General features: G+C 43.9%; 1 protein-coding gene across 8 annotated transcripts in view; it reads left to right on the top strand.

The window, feature by feature from the left end:
- FRMD4A (FERM domain containing 4A) overlaps positions 1–17,683 on the top strand; it is a gene marked incomplete at its 5' end in the record, with an annotated part of 413,106 nt that overhangs the window by 280,887 nt on the left and 114,536 nt on the right. For all 8 annotated transcript variants that reach the window (XM_081927637.1, XM_081927636.1, XM_081927641.1 and 5 more), the window contains 2 exons: positions 6,065–6,159; positions 14,641–14,733. In XM_081927637.1, coding sequence (XP_081783763.1) covers positions 6,065–6,159; positions 14,641–14,733 — 188 coding nt within the window. The remainder of the gene's footprint in view (positions 1–6,064; positions 6,160–14,640; positions 14,734–17,683) is intronic.

The raw sequence follows: 17,683 nt of genomic DNA, 5'->3' as shown, positions 1-17,683 counted from the left end.
TTTCCACTTGAGAGCCAAGTGTGTAAAGAGCCAGTGTGGTGTAGTGGTTAAGAGCGGTGGACTTGTAATCTGGTGAATCTCAATTCCCCGCTCCTCCACCTGCAGCTGCTGGGTGACCTTGGGCCAGTCCCACTTCTCTGAAGTCTCTCAGCCCCACTCACCTCACAGAGTGTTTGTTGTGGGGGAGGAAGGGAAAGGAGATCGTCAGCCGCTTTGAGACTCCTTCAGGTAATGATAAAGCGGGATATCAAATCCAAATCCAAAAAATCCACTTTTAAACTGTTAGGCTTTCAACCACCTGAGTTTTCTGTTAGAGGGAACAGTATATGCCTGCGAAGAGTATACTTTTTTGTTATTAGTTGATTTGATGGTGAAAGTATCAAGTTCCTAGTTGACGTGTTTATCTAATACACTGAATGCATAATTGTTTTAAATTAAGCTCTTTAAATGTATTGTGATTTCCACAGGAAATAATTTCCAAATACTGGTTTGTGAGGCAAGCGCAAAACAGTTTGCTGGTTGCTTGACTCCCAGAGTTCAGAAAAAGACTAGACTAACACAGAGGCTGAACTTCTGGTGCTGAACTGAAAGCTACCTATGGTCATGATTCTCCAGGATGCAGGTAGTGCCTTTGCTTTACTCCTGCATCTCTATGGTGCTAGCCCTAGTTGACTGACCATGGAAATAGCAGCCGGTTGAGTATCAGACTCCCTGACAAAGAAGGCACTAGATATGTGGGACAGGACAATATCTCCTGCCCTGCTTCATGACCCTACCACCCTATAGCATTCAAATGAGAATGGAAAGCAAGGTTAGCTTACTCTTCCTCCCCTTCCCCAAACCTCTATCACTGTAGCTCCCTCTTGAAGTCAGTCTCTGTAGTGGCAGCAAACACTCAATGATGCAAAGCATTTTGTTTAATGAAAAGCAAACAAGCCTCTGGAAAACAAAAAGTGGGGAAATTTAATTACAAACTGAACAGATTCTGCAAGATGCTGCTGATGTTTCTAATGAGCCATTTGTGTGACTTGCATGAAAGGAGGTCATTGCTCATCACTTTTGTCTCGTGAGTGAAAACCAATCAACTTATCTTGGCTACAACTTTCAAGGCTCAGGTCTCTCCAGAGAGGAGAATGCAGCCTTACTATTCTTGGTTTTTCTCTCCACAAGGATGGAGCTGATCCTCTGGGTGATCCAGGTACACCTGAGCTCGCTGTTTGTTTGTTTGTTTTCTATACTGCCCTATACCCGAAGGTCCCAGGTTCACATAAAATATAAAATACAAAAAATCAAAACAAAACCAACAACCCAATAAAAAAACCCCAAAAGAGCCAGCATTCTTTAAAAAGGGTATATGATGTAAATCAAGTCAAGCAAAGGCCTGGTTGAAAAGGAACATTTTTGCCTGGTGCATAAAGGTGTATAATGAAGGCGCCAGGTGAACTTACCTGGGAAGAGCATTCCACAGATGGGGAGCCACTGCAGAGAAGGCCTGTTCTCGTGTTGCCACCCTCCTGACCTCTTGCGGAGGAGGCACACAAAGAAGGGCCTCAGAAGATGATCTCAGGGTTCGGGTTGGTTCACATGGAGAGAGGTGGTCCTTGAGGTATTGCGGTCCTGGGCTGTTTAACACTTTTTTAGGTCAAAACCAGCACTTTGAATTGGGCCCGGAAACTAATTGGTGTATGTGCAGGTTTGTGACCAAACAACACCATAATTGAACACTACTGGGTTTTATTTGGTTGTGTAAACAGACAAATGACATTGTAACCCTACTTCTTCCCCTTAGCCTTCTCCCTCCTGCCTACAGTATTTGTTTCTAGCAATCATCATCATCATCATCATCATTCCACCCATCTGATTGAGTTGCCCCAGCCAGATGAGTCTTGATATGATGCATATAAAACATTTGTTCTAGTTTGTTCATTTGTTTCCTTTCATACTCCTTATCCATTCTGTGTTTTGTTTGTTAGATCATATGACAGTCATCTTTTAAAAAGTAAATCCTAATTGCAATGTGTCTAGTACACCAAGCACAATATGTATGCATGCATATAGATGGACAGGCTTGTAAGCAGCAGCTTGCCTAAACAGAAAAGCTCTTCTATTTCTCTTTTGTGTTTCAGATCGTAGATATTGGTGGGCTATTGAGAATTCTTGTAGGTTAATAACTCTGTGGATTTTCCAGTAATAACAGCAATGGTCAGTTGAAAATGAAGCCACAGCTATGCTAGATGCAATAGGATTCGGTGCATGCCTGACTGCTTCTTCCTTCTTCCCCCTTTGCCTGAACTGGATCACACCAGGCACACATCTAACTAACTAACTGGTGGTTGGAATGAAACAGCAACTTTGCAAGCCCTCACTCCATACACCTTTGTCATGAAGGGAAAGATTGCATGTTGTGCAGGGATGGAGGAGGAATCTGCAGGACTGATTCCAAAGCAGACTCACCTGATTCCATTGTGTCCACTTCAGAATCATCAGCCCAGTAGATCCTTTTGCAAGGAATCTGAGGGCTTCAGTGCTCCCTCTGTTAGCTGCTCACAGTTTGGGATGGCTAGCACATGGAGCCCCTTGTTGCAGGCGCTTTAAATAAAGTAGACCAAATCCTTCCGAGGAGTGATGGAACTTGATTGTGTTCTGTCACTCTCAGAGGGAATTGTATAAAAAAGCATGGCTGCCCCCATGCAAAAACTGGAGGCAGCCAATTTCCCCCCTGTACTTTGCCTCTGAGAGCAACGCAATGTCATACAATTCCATCACTCCTTGAAATACTTGTTCCACTGTATTCAAAGCAAAGGAGTCTTGTGTGCTACCTACTTCAGACTGAATGATTGGTTCTACAGCCATGGACTCATCTGAGCCAACTTACTAGTATTCTGCGGATTTTTGTAGCATAGCGGGAAAAGCCCTGAGAATCATCATCAGCACTGGATACAAGTCAGTGTGACTGTTGTGACTGTCATCAGCATCTGTTTGATAGTATGTTACAAACAACATACTTCCTCCCCTCCCCCCCCACATGACAAATGCCTTTTTAAAAATACACTATGTTTTGTATATGAAAGTGCCCATGTGTGCCAAAATTTTGTCTTTGGAGTAGCTAGCATTTGGAATTAGCAGACTATTCCAAAGAGAACTTTTGTGTAAGGCTTTTATATACTTACTTACTTACTTACTTACTTACCTACTAGCTTGTTATATTAATATAAGGCTGCTCAGTAACATTGCTAAATAAAGTCAGGGATACTAGGGTGACGAGACAGAGAAGGGGGGAGACCCACAGTAATAGTAAGGGAGAAGCCACACTTCTTCTTCCAAAGACATAGCAGTCTATAAACAGCTTTACAAACTCTTTGAAACTGATCAACCCGACTCAGAGAAGCATCTAAGGTTTTGAGCCAGGAACACTGAAAAGGACAATAAGTTTGCGCAGCTGCAAGCAAAGCTTAGGGCAGAAAGTAATCTTGGAGAGGACTAGTGTGGCTTAACTTCACAATCTTAAGTCCCCTCTGGGATTCTGAGCCAGTAACTAACCTGGCCTGCAGCCAGTGCAGGCTCTGTCTCATCTATTGTTTCCCCTCCCTGCCTTTCATCTCCCAAGGAAAGGGCTATCCTTTCTTATCTGATCCAGAATGCTTGAAAAGAGATGTGCATTTGCAGTAGTTCTAGGAGCATAGCTCTTTGAGCCCTCCACCACCCAACCCCTGCTCAACTATGAGCCAGGAAGGAAATTTAGTTGTAGCCAAGAGTGTTTTGTTACAAAACTGCAGATGGTAGAAAACAGGGGGAACAAAAGGCGGGGAAGTGGGAGAACCCTATCGCACTGGGATCTATAGTATCTCTGCATATTTTGTGATTGGAGTATCCTTGCCACAGAAACAACAAGCAGCACTTTGCATTTATTGGGTTTGCTATTTCCTAGGGGCTTAATCCTGTGAAGTATCTTATGCTATTGTAGTGCAGTGCTTAAGAGACTGAGCTGTGAGCTAGGAAGCCCCTCCTCGCTGCCATGAATTCAGAAAGTGGCCTTAGACAAGCCATTTTCTTTGAGTCTAAAATCCCACCCTCACCACTACCACCTGTTCTAATATACCTTACAGAGTTGTTGTAAGGGGGGGCTAAATTAATATAAGGGGGGTGCTTTGAACCTTCTAAAGCATAGTATGCTGAAGTTAAGTGACGATAGAGATTAGCTGAGCCTCTGTGGCAGGGGTCTGCAACCTTTAAGACAAAAAGAGCCACTTGGACCCGTTTCCGAAGAAGAAAGAAACTGGGAGCCGCAAAACCATTGCGACATTTAAAACAAATATATCTCCGGAGCCGCGATCTGACAGCGGGCGGGAAGGTGACGTCGGGACGGTGCATGACTAACGCACACACTGCCCCCATGCGACGTCACAGCCAGTATAGCGCCTGCCACAGTGGGGAGTGTCGGGGCGCACAATGCACCTCCTCCCCTCGCTAATATCCGCCCCGGAGCCGCGGCAAAGGTGTAAAAGAGTCACATGCGGCTCCGGAGCCGCGGGTTGCAGACCCCTGCTCTGTGGTGTAGTGACTGGACACCAGGTTGATTCTTGGTATGTTTATTTGGAACCAAGTCCTACTGAGTTCAGTGAGATTTATTCCTGGATTGAGCATGTGTAAGATTGCATATTGAACTGCAAATCAGGAAGTGCTTCACACTCTGAAGCAGCCTTGCAGATCAATCTACACACAAGTGTTATGTTCTATTAAGCTGCCCAGACCTACATAAGTTAGATAAGTGGGAAGAAGGAGGCTTTTGCCAAGCTTACCCTGTCCAGTCATCTGGAGTCATTTCTTGTTCACTGACCTAGTGAGTGGTTCTTTACTGTTCTCTACAGTAAGGCATTATCTAAGTGCTAATTATTATTTGTGGGACCCTATAGGCCTTGCTAGGACTCTGAGTCAAATGGCTGTGCCCCAGAATGTGTAATACTATATTAAATATAACATTCACCTATATACTTTGTTCTACAGTGCTATAGACTTTGCTCACTTCAGCTAAGTTTTACAGAGGAGTGGGCAAATGTTTGGAATACAGAATTCTGCCTTTGACGAGGACAGAAGACCTACGATTCCTGCTATCTCTAATGGTTCTGTTTCTGCAACTTGCCATGTATGCTATAAATCAGGGTGGGGAACCTGTGACCCTCCAGATGTTGCTGATGTTGACCTCTCTTGTGCTCAGGACCCGCCCTACAATGAGGCAGAGTAAAGCAGCAGCCTCAGGTGGCAGATGCTGAGGTGTGGGGAATGGACAGAGCTGTGAGACCCCGTGGCCCATCCAGTAGGCAGCTAGACTGCCGCCCTTGAGTGCAGTGGAAGATTCTGTCCTTTCACCAGTACTGGAGTAAGATTCAACCACCAATCCAATTGGTTTCTGTATGTATCTCGAGGGAGGCTGCCATCCTCTCCTCCGCCTCAGGCAGCAAAATGTCTTGAGCCAGCCCTGCTTATCCCACTTCATTCCAGCCTGGTGAAAGCTATAGGAGAAAAGAAAACTGGTGAACTGTGAGATGTGGCTTGATAAGGATCTCCTTTGCACAATGCGATCAATTGTGTGAGGCTACAGTGACTGCTTTTCCACTGAGCTCAGCTGACAAAGGATTATCGGACTGCATTCACGCAGCTGATCAAGAGGAGAGCCTCTAGTCCAAGCACATACCCTCCACTTAGGGACTTGTGTGTATATGCAAGCTTAAATGCTGGTGCCAGTCCTTCTGCCTGTGCAACATAATTGGCTATTTACAGAAGGATGTAGATTGCAGCAGAGCTGTAGCTACCAGGCATTGCCAGGTGCAGAGCACAATGCTGCAATATCTGAATTTGTATGGAGCCTGGCTCAGCTGGCCTTCGTCAGGAGCTCTAGCTGCATGGTGTCACTGTGCACGTGGCTTTTGAAGTCATCACTGAACTCTTTCAGGAGACACAACAAGCTTCCTCCTGTTTACATTGTCTGTATCTTTCCTTTGTTTGTATCTTTCCAACCTAATGCATTCTAGCTGAGCATGTGTTTTTCTTCTTCTTTTCTTTGCAGCCAAAGCTTTTGGCCAAGGAGCTGCTAGACCTGGTGGCATCTCATTTCAACCTGAAAGAGAAGGAATACTTTGGAATTGCCTTCACAGATGAGACGTAAGTGTTTCAGGATCAGAGCACAAAGGTTCCTAATTCTTGGAAGAAATGGGCAAGACCTTCAATATGAGGTTCCGCAGGGCTCAGTCCTATATCCCATTGTTTAACATCTACATGAAACCACTGGGTGGGTTTATCCAGAGGTTCGGAGTTCGTTGTCAGCAGGATGCTGATGACACTCCGCTCTATTTCTCCTTTGCATCTGCAGGTGAGGCAGTGGAAGTGCTGGACCAGTAACTTGCCTTGGTAATGGATAAGAGCCAACAGACTGAAGTTCAATCCAGATAAGACTGAGGAGCTGTTAGTGGATGGTTCTCTAGACCAGATGGGGGAGAGGTCACCTGCTCTTGTTGGGGTTACACTTCCCCTGAAGGATCAGGTTCGTAGCTTGGGGGTCCTCCTGGATCCTTTGCTGTTGCTTGAGGCTCAGGTGGCCTCAGTGGCCCGGAGTGCCTTCCATCAGCTTTGGCTGGTGGCCCAACTACGCCGCTATCTGGACAGGGATAGCCTAACTACTGTTGTCCATGCTCTGGTAACCTCAAGGTTAGATTACTACAATGTGTTATACATAGGGCTGCCTCTGAAGAGGGTTCAAAACTTCTGCTGGTGCAGAATTCAGTGGCCAGGTTGCTCACTGCAGCAAGACGGTTTGAGCATATTACACCGATCCTGGTCCGACTGCACTGGCTACCAATTAGTTTCCGGGCCCAATTCAAAGTGCTGGTTTTGACCTATAAGGTCTTAAATTGCTCAGGAATGCAACACCTCAAGGACCACCTCTTTCCATATGAACCTACCTGGACCCTGAGATCATCCTCTGAGACCCTCCTCTGTGTGCCTCTTCCTTGCGAGGTGTGGAGGGTGACACCATGAGAATGGACCTTCTCTGCAGTGGCTCCCTGTCTGTGAAATGCTGTTCCCAGGGAAGTTTGCCTGGTGCCTTTATCACACACCTTTAGGTTCCAGGCAAAAACATTCCTTTTTAACCAGGCTTTTGGTTGATCCGATTTATATCCTATGCCCTTTTAAAATCTGGTGTTTTTCTTTTTGTAACCTTTAAAACTTTAATAAATATTATTTTATAAAATAAAATAAAATCTGTTTTTTGGGGGGGCGCTATTGGGTTGTTGTTTTTATTTGTATTAGGTATTTTGTGGTTTTATATCTTGATTTTATTCTGTGAACTCCCCTGTGACCCCCATGTATAGGGTGGTATATAAATTCAATAAATAATAATAATATGGAGAGAAGGGCAGGTAGCCCCACCTACTAGGACAAGAGCAGCTCCATCACCTGAAGACTTCTGCCAACCTTGTTGTTGGTCCCTGATCAGCCCCTTGCTATCTTACAGCAAGTCTGATTTCTGATTTCTGTAGACACTGTTCAAAGTGTCCCTGCAACCATGAGGTATAGAAACCTGACACAATTTATTGAAGTCCTGTGTTCATTTAAATTTTACTGCAAGCATGTGGATAAATGATGAAATTGTAGAAGTTGTAATCATGTGCACCCAATGGACTGCCAGGTGAAACTGAAATACAAATTGTTGCGTCAAGAAAAATGGAAATCTGCTTCCTGTTTCCATCTGTTTTTTACATGGAACTGTAACTAGCTTTAGAATTCCTTCCAGTAGCACCTTAAAGACCAACTAAGTTAGTTCTTGGTATGAGCTTTCGTGTGCATGCACACTTCTTCAGATACACATCTGCCCATTAAAACAACCCCAAAATGAAAACAGTTATAACAGCAACTAAAATAATTAAACTAGGGGGTTCAGGTTGAGGTTAAAAGATCAAAGGAATACCTACATAAATAGATGCCTCTTAAAAACCCTGCAGGAATTCCAATCGTGATAGGGCCTCTCATATTTTATCAGGGAGAGCATTGGACCACAGTGGTGCTATCAGTGAAAAGGCCCATCTGCATGTTATCATAAGTCAATAATCCTCAGGTTGCAGCAAGAGTAACTGGGTTCCATTTGTTCATCTTAATATCTTTACCAGGCAGTGGAGGGGAAGATGGTCTTTCAAGTCACATGATCCAGAGTTTAATACTACCATCTATCTATCTATCTATCTATCTATCTATCTATCATCTATCTATCTATCTATATCTATCTATCTATATCTATCTATCATCTATCTATCTAGCTATCTAGCTATCTAATCTAGCTATCTATCATTTGCTACCATGTGACTGGGTTGCCCCAGCCACTCTGGGCAGCTTCCGTAAGTAGCAAGGCCTTAAAATGGACCCAATGATTAATAGGTAAAAAGGTAAAGGGACCCCTGACCATTAGGTTCAGTCGTGACTGACTCTGGGGTTGTGGCACTCATCTCGCTTTATTGGCCAAGGGAGCCGGCGTACAGCTTCCGGGTCATGTGGCCAGCATGACAAAGCCGCTTCAGGCGAACCAGAGCAGCTCACAGAAACGCCGTTTACCTTCCCACCAGAGCGGTTCCTATTTATCTACTTGCACTTTGACATGCTTTCAAACTGCTAGGTTGACAGGAGCAGGGACCGAGCAACGGGAGCTCACCCCGTCACAGGGATTCGAACCGCCGACCTTCTGATTGGCAAGTCCTAGGCTCTGTGGTTTAACCCACAGTGCCACCCACGTACAGGTGCCAATTCCTTAGGACTGGTTGCTCTGGCAGGATATGTGTTGGATAAGGGGCATCATTCACAAGCAGAGCTAAGTCATTCTGCACTAGCTTAAGCCTCTGGGCCAGCTGTATAGAAAGCTTTGCATTAAGATAAACATGAGGTTACCAACACATGACTCACAGTAGACAAGTCACATCTGTCCAGCTGGTGATGTGGCCTTTGCTGTGGAGGCCACTTGGATCTCTGTGGGCAAAGATGTTTCTAGGAGCACCCCTCGGGGCACCCCTGCTCCCTCAGAAGGAGTGCAGCTCTCCAGAAAAGGCTACCTCCACAAGCAAAATTGCTGTCAATGAAAAATGCTCCAAGGACCTCTCTGTCAAAATACTGTGGTATTTTTAATTAAAATACAAAGCAACAGTCCACCCAAGCCTTTTTTTCAGCTGGGACTTGCCAGAACTCAGTTCCGGCACCTCTCAGGTGGGCGCCATTGCTGTTATAAAGGACAAGAGAGGCATTCATGGTGAGTTCTGGCACCTCGTTTTCTAGAAAAATAACATTGGGTCCACCAACTAGTTTTTATTTAAAAAACAAATCTGAACCCATTGAGAACCTGGAAAAACCCCACTTTTACTGGTATAGGTTGAGTGTTTAAACAAAGGGGGAGGCTTGTGAGAGCAGCCCTAAACTATGTTGTATGAAAGTAATTCTTTGACTCCAGAGGAAAATCTCTACAGGTGTAATTTATTTAGAAATGATTTGTACTGGGGATTTCCATTCATTAGTTGCGCTGCCTCATGACAACCTGAATGGAAAATCAATGGGAACAACCTTTGTGTTGGTGACTTAATAGCTCCTTTTGGTGATATCGGGTCATTACTTCATACTGCGTGACCAGAATGAGATTGCAATGCAATGAAAGTGAAAAGAAGAATCTTCATGTTTGAAAGATCTTAGAAACATTTCACAGTATTAACTTTAGGGTCAGGCTATATCCAAAAGAAGTATGCAGCAGGTTGTGGGGGAGGGAAATTCTGCTCCTCTGCAAATTTAGGTTGTGTAGTATCATGCTTTGTCCCGGCTTGCCAGGTCATTATGCAGAGCCTGCTGGGAATGAGTTGCAGCACCCGGCCACCTGGCACTGGAAACAAAGACAGTCAGTAGCACAGGGATGAGGAACGTGTAGCCTCTCCAAAGTTTGCTAGGTTACCACCTCTCTCATATTTCACTATTGACCGTGCTAGGCTGGCTAGGGCTGAGAGGAGTTGGAGCACAACAACATTTGTTTTGTTTTTTTTAAATTTTTATTGGGTTTTCAACTTTTTTCACCAGACAAACATACACATATAAAACAAACACAAACGCAAATCAAAACATCATAACCTTACTTTCATAATCTTCTTTCCGTGACCTCCCCACACTCCCCTACCCACCTTCCACTTTCTTTAATATCTCAGCAAATTATTTGTTCATACTCTTAAATATTATTCATATCCTTACTTAAAATTTATCATTTTTACTTATCATAATTTTACATATCCCATTTTACACATTAAATCCTTTCTTTAAGGTCGGCCTAATTTCTCTCCCACAAATTCTTCCCTCATTATATTAAATCAAAGATCATAATATTTCAGTTCTAAATCCCAGATTTTTACCACCCTATGCTCCCCTCCCCCCCGCCCCGGTTTTTGCCCCTTCCCAAATCAATGTCCTCGAAAAAGAAAAAACAAATTTAGCCCGGATTTCTCACATCAGAGGCTCTTAGGCCCCAATTAGTCTCTCTCCACCGGTTTTGTTTATAGTCCATTTTGTTGGTCTTCTCTTCTCGAAGGAGTTCTGTCACCAGCTCCTCATGTTTTCCTCCTTCCACATCCAACAAAAACAATTTCTGTCCAGGATCAACAAATCTCCCATACTCCAACTTGAAGAAAGAGTCCCTGTCGTACTTATTCATTCTTTTATAGCTCAACATTATAGTTATTCCAGGGACCTCCATCTTTCTCTCCTTTTGCAGATTTGTAATCCATTGGTTATCTTCTTTATTTCTTTTGTTCCCAACAGTTGCAGACTTTTGATTACTCTTGTCCACCAGAATTTCCTCTTCTCCTTCCTCTTTTTCCCCCAATTCTAAAGTTATCTCTTCTTCTACAGCTGCAGATTTTTCTTCCTCCTGCTGAATTCCATCAACAGAGTTGCTTAGTTTAAGATTGAAGGTCACCAGTTGTTTACTCATGACCCGGCTCTGTTCTTGTAAAGTTCCCACAAGAAAAAACATTTTTTCTATCTCTGCCAGTAATTTTCCTTCAGCGGCCATTGCAATGTCTTCAGTTCCCTCCAGGGGGATTTCCATCATGGTTCTTTTCCAACAATCTGTTACTTTGTTATTCAGAATTAGTTTGTTTCCAATCAGTTCAATTTTAAAGTAGCACTTTTAATCCAGAAAGAAGTTTGCAACACAGTTCCAAATTTTAATTGCCCGTTTGACAGCTCTTTTGACAGCTGTCAAACTCCTTGTTCTTTTTCTCGGGCTCACACACAGGGCGCTTCCCGGGTCCGGGGGGGGGGGGGTCAGTCAAGAAAGAAAAACCTCTGAAATTCCTCTCTCTTCCTCTCCAGCACAAATAACTTCTTAATCCAATTTGTGAAAGTTATCAATTTAAGCACCAGGGTCTTTTCCGACCTAGTGCTCCTCTCTTTGCTTTAAGTCTTTTGGTGGGGGGGGGGGAGTGCGGACTTCCTTTTTAACACGTCCCCCGGTCGTACTTAAATTCAGGAATAAAAACTTTTAATGCCGAAATTTCCTTTTACTCACGGGTTACTTTTTTTCAGTCCAATTTCAGGAAGAAAGACAGCGCTCTCCGGTCATGGCTCGCGGCTTCGCTCCGCCGAGGTAGCGATGGACTCTCAGCACCGCGCCGCTCCCCAGTCCACTCCACAGCCTTTAAAAAGGCTCTTCGCGGGTCGGGGAGGGCGTTTAAGGTGCCCACCGAGTCACCAGGTCCGCAGGCTTCCGCGCCTGCGGTTTTTAAGGGTCCCCGTGTCGCCGGCACGGCAAGACCCGTCCTCAACGGAGCCGATTCCCTCCGGAGCTCGGAGGGAATCCGCCATTATCCGTTCGCGCTATCCCGGAAGTCCGGAGCACAACAACATTTGGAGGTCCACATGCTCCCCAGAGCTGAGGTAGCAGGGCCTCCACCCCTCATCACCATCTAAAGAAAGGATGTTGTCTATTGTGTGGCACCATTGAGCATCCTCTGTATTCTGTGGCTTCTGCAATGAGCGTCTCAAGGAAAACAAATAACCTTGGAGGGGCTGCATGGGACCCCAGTGAGGCTTCTCTCTCAGAGGCCTGGGCTGCTCTTCATAGAGCCATTCTCCTTCTCAGTGGTCTTCAGAGAGTTCCTGGTATACATGGGTGTTATCCTGGTTCAAAGTTATCATAGACTATGCTATCAGTGGACTTTCAGGACTAGATCACAACCATTGGTGATCTTGTAATTAAGGCAAATGTTGCCATTTTTTAACATTTGGCAAGGAGCGTGTCACTCTCCTTTTCTGTACTGGCAATATTAACAACACCTTTCAAAGTGAAGTAATCTTTACAGTTATACATAGTACTGCACAGTAAAACACATATAAACTACCATGTTTATTTGCGGTAAGTTGGGGTTGCATATGGATAATGTTTAATATTCCACTTTCTGTTAAAGTAAGAGTGTGTCTGTGCCACAGATGTGCCCAGATAAGTAAGAACAAATTGGCCATGTTCCTGTGCGCTCCACTTCTGCAGGAGGTACTTGTGAATATGTTGGTGGTGTTTTTGAAGTTAAGTCTGCCTCAGAAATTATTGTTTTTTATTTTTTTAAAAAATTTTTATTTATACACAAGGGAAAAAAACACAAAAAAACCACAAATACCAAATTACACACAAATTACAAAAATAACCATAGACACATAATTTTCTTGGTGAACAATAAAACATCTATTGGTCTTAACACTAAAGACCCAACTTCCCGTCCGTTCCATATTTCAAATTCATATTACTTATTGCCAATACACATTTTTTTCATAATTAAACTTATTCTCAATAAATCTAATTTCTTCTATCTACCTAGCAACTATTACTGAAGTTCCTCGAATGCTGCAACAGAATTTAAACTACTTTATTTATTTTTCAGATATTCTTTGAAAACCTCCCATTTAGAAACAAATTCCTGTTTTGATTTATTCTTTATTTTTTCTGATAAACCATCTAATTCGGCATATTCTGTCAGCTTTTGGATCCAATCTAGTATAGAGGGGATTTCATTACCCTTCCATTTTGCTGCGATCAAAACTCTTGCTGCTGCCGTCGCATATAAAAAGATACCCTTCCTCTTTTGTGGAATATCCAAATCTGTTATTCCCAGGAGGTAGGCCTCTGGTTTTTTATTGAAAGAGATCTTTAGCATTTTTTGCAGTTCTGCATGTATACTCTCCCAGAATACCTGTATTTTCCTACATGTCCACCACATATGGTAGAATGTATGATAGGTGGTGTCTGCCTCAGAAATTAAAAGAACTACTCCATAATCATAAGAAAAGAAAATGCATACTGTATATGCTGCAGGAGAGTTAAAATGTACTAATATCTAAAAGAATGTTTCATGATGGCAGACAGAGGTGACAACAAAAACCTCTCAACTCAGAAACCCAAGAGCGAGGGTTGCAACCAAAGGGGCCTGGTGGGGGCACAGCCATACTCTTCCTTGCCGCTTGGCCAAAAGAGCTGTCCCAAACGTATCCATTGCACTGATGGGATCTCCCCACCAGAACTTCTTTGTTTCCATGATTGTGTGTTGTTAATAGCTTCGCAATGAGAAGGCTCCCCATGATCCATGGACTAGAAAGAGTTAATTGTCCTTCATTTGCAATACAGAAAATATGCAGAGGAATAGAATAGTCTTTCCACCCAGTAAATGCCATGAGGTATAAATGCAAGAGAATAAATCGGGTTGGAGTCAGTGGTGAGAGAGAGGCAGTGTTGTATGTGGCATTCTCACTTGCTGCTCTTGTCCCGCTATGCTCTTTGGTCAGCAGCTTTTGCTAGTTATTGGGACACTCTGTGAACAGAAAAGATGGTGGGAAGGCTCAATGCAAAGATGCCTCTGTAAGGAGACCAAAAGCCACCACCCTCTGAGACTCCCCAACTTCTGTGATCACCACAAGATGCCTCAGGTTGGAACTGGGTGTGCAGAACCCATGAGTCTTTACAAGGGAAAATGGTGTAAAGCAAACTGAGAGCAGCATGAAGTACCGATAACTACAGTGTGTGTGTGTGTGTGTGTGTGTGTGTGTGTGTGTGAGAGAGAGAGAGAGAGAGAGAGAGAGAGAGAGAGAGAAGCAGCTGTGTTTTTGAAAGCTCTTGAAAGGCAACTTGGCAGGCTCTATTTGCAAGGCCGTTTCAGACATACTGGGTGGCAAATAAAATATCTGAGACATTGTTTGGCTGTGTTTTAGCCTGCAGTGAAATAGTACAGACCTTGTATAAACTCCTAGCAGTAGCAACTTTTAATGGAAAGCCTGACAGACTTTCCATTATATAGTCATGCCAAGGGTGGCAAGGCTGCAATAAAGGGCAAAAGCGCTTATCTCTTTGGTTCTGCCTCTTTGCATTGTACATCTCCAGTCCTCACTCTGACAAGGTGAGCTTCACATGTTAAACATTTAAGCCTGAAGTGACAGCCCTACCATCCCCACAGCAATGTTGCATGTATTCCTCAAATACAGTGAGTGAGAGAAGCCACTTTCTCAGCTGCATTATTATATCTACAGTCTCAGTCAAAAAGAAACCTCTTGCTTCACTTCCATCCCTTTGTCTCTTACCTTCATCAGGGGCCACCTGAACTGGCTTCAGCTGGACCGCAGGGTGCTGGAACACGACTTCCCCAAAAAGTCGGGACCGGTTGTTTTGTACTTTTGCGTCAGGTGAGTATATGTTTTGGCATCTCTCAGATTTTTGTTCTTGTAGTAAGTTCAGAGTTGGTGTTGTTTAGAAAGGGTAAGGTAAAGTGTAAAGGGACCCCTGACCGTTAGGTCCAGTCATGGCCGACTCTGGGGTTGTGGCGCTCATCTTGCTTTACTGGCCAAGGGAGCCAATGTTTGTCCGCAGACAGCTTCCAGGTCATGTGGCCAGCATGACTAAGTCGCTTCTGGCAAACCAGAGCAGCGCACGGAAACGTAAGGACCCAAAAAGTCCCCACTGCAGAAAATCACTAGGGCACAGAATGGGGAAGGGCCACAGCTCTATGGTAGGGCATGTGCCTTGCATGTTTAAGGTCCCACATCAAATCCCCAGCATGTAGGCAGAACAACAGCAGCTACCCAAGAAATGAGCTGCCAGTCAGTGTAGGACTGACTCAGATTAAGATAGCTTCCTATGCTGCTGCAAGTTTGAGGCTACAAAAGGGCATTTCACCTGGCTGCCAGTGCTGGCTGCCAGTGAGAACCCAGGTGTTGGTACTGAGGTACGTAGCCCTGAACAACAGGACAACCTTCAAGATGGTTGGGATATGTCCTGAGGACCTCCTCAGTGGCAGCTTCCCAATTGTGGAAGTCCCATCCCAGGGAAGTATATTTGTCTCCACACTGACCACTTTTAGGCATCAACTGAAGATGTATCGGTTTGTGCTGGCTTTGGGGACATAAATGGATTCCATAGCCCAACAGTTTTAGTATCATTGTCTGCTGCATTATGCCCTTTGGTTTTTAGATACATAGTTGTGGATGTTTGTGGTGGCTGCATTTTACTGTGTTGTGAACCGCCCTGGGAGGAAGGGTGGCACAGATGGTGCTGAGGTTCATGTTCAGATCTCACCTCAAACGCTTTAGATGGCTTTAGACAAGCTGGCATTCCCTTCACTGTACATCCTCCTCTTTGATGGGCAATGATTCTGGTTTATCTTACCGGCTTATATACCTGATTTGGGTATTTTCACTTAGAGCAGAGAGGTGGAGTATAAATATGAAAAATAAATATAATGAGTTGTATATTTGTAGTATTTATTTGTATAATATTTATAATCTTTTAATATCAGTAAGGATGGTTGAAGTAATGTGTGTGAAAGCTGTGATTGCCAGGATTCTTAGAGGGAAGACATAGAAAGTTAAATGAGAATATATGTTTGTGCACATATCATATGTGGAAATGCCTAAACTCCTAATTTATATCTCTCCTTCCACAGTTCATAACTGCATAGTCATTCTTCTGTTATACCGCAGAGAGATGCACAGGCAGTTATGAACTTTAGAAAAGCAGATACGAATTAGGAGTTGAAGGCTGAATGGTGTTTAATTATGAAAATGTCGTTTTTTGTATACTGACCATCAGAGACATGTATCTTTATGGACATACATAAGCCTCAAACCCAAACAATTTTTGCAGTCTAACCCAAACAAGGAGAATAACATATTAGGGAAGCAGGAAGGAAAGACGCCGTGATAAAGTAAGTGTTATTTGCAGTGTTGAGCTTTGGGGAAGCATTTAAAATGAGAGGGTGAAGGATTAACTCAGCGCAGGAAGAAGCCATGATATTGGGAGTAAAAAATGAAAAAGGGAGCCAGCAGTTATGTTGAGAGAACTGGAAAAAGACCTGTGGGTGACACGACAAAAGAAAGTTAGTGATGGAAAATTTCAGTGCAAGAAGACATATGTAGACTGTGTTTGTGTGAATACATGAAGCTATGGCAGGCAAGGGTGCACACACAAGTCATGCCCCCCGTATCTCCTCAGACATGCCGGCTTCTCATTAGTTTGTCCCGTGATATTGGCAAAGGTTGAATGTGTTTTTATAGTATGCTTGATGGCATGTGCCTAGACATTGTCCCTCTGATTGGAAACCCTGCTAAACCAAGGTTATTCTGCTTGGGGGGAGTTTTTCTGAGATTGTCCAATCAGACCTTTGCACCTATTGCATGGAAATCTGAGGGGCAGCTACTGCAGCTGGGGACCCTGTTTCCGTCCCTTGTCTAACCCTTCACACATTCATACAGATGCCTGAACATTATTTAAGTGCTGCAGGCTTACACACTCCCTCCTTGTCCTCCCCCTATTATGGGCAGATTCCATCTTTCTTTCTGGGTTTCCTTCAGCCATACGTTGCCATGAGACCTAAAGGGAACTGCAAACAGAATTTCCTTGGAACTGGTTTGCCAGACCGACTTTAAACCACTGATTTGAAGAATGGGCTGGAAGCAAATCACAGTTTGCCCAGCTGGGGTGTCACAGGAAACAGTAGTTGTCACATAACACAGAAAGAGGGGAATCCTGGGAGCAGAAAACGGGGCAGGAGAAGGTGGATGCAATGGGGATACCTGCTGCATCTTCAGTCTCCAATTCATTATTTGGAGATTGGTTTTCTGGGCATCGGTGTTGAACCACCATAACCATGGAACTAGATACTGTACTTCCGCCAGTTCCAAGAGCAGCTGCACGACTCTTAATGGAGCTTGTCTCCTTTTTCCTACCAAAGACACTGCGTACCTGTTTGCTTCTGGCCTCAGAGTGCCAGTCATTACCTTTTGAAGCCTAAAAAGTTTACCTGTCCAATACGTTCAGTGAGGCCTTTTTTTGTACAGTTGTACAGTCTGGTGTAAAATTGACTAGTACAAGAAGAAAGGGCCTCCCCCGCCCCTTGTTACAGTGCTCAAGATTTGAAGCTCCCTGACCCAGGAAATGCATTTTTTCTCCATTTCTGTTCTATGACTTTTGATGACTTTTTGTGTGATTTTCTTGACTCCACACCCGCTGCCACCATGAATTGTTTTGTAGGGTTGTTGTTTTTTTTTTGTAATTTTGCTGCTATTCTGACTATATTTTTGTTTTCCATTCATTATATTATAGGGTGTGTTTTTTTAGTTATGCTAGCTGCCTCTTATC

This window comes from Podarcis melisellensis (assembly GCF_964234715.1).
Source record: "Podarcis melisellensis genome assembly, chromosome: 10".
In the NCBI taxonomy this organism is placed as follows: Eukaryota; Metazoa; Chordata; class Lepidosauria; order Squamata; family Lacertidae; genus Podarcis; species Podarcis melisellensis.
The sequence above is the reverse complement of the archived record's forward strand: the minus strand, read 5'-3'. Positions and strand labels throughout refer to the sequence as shown.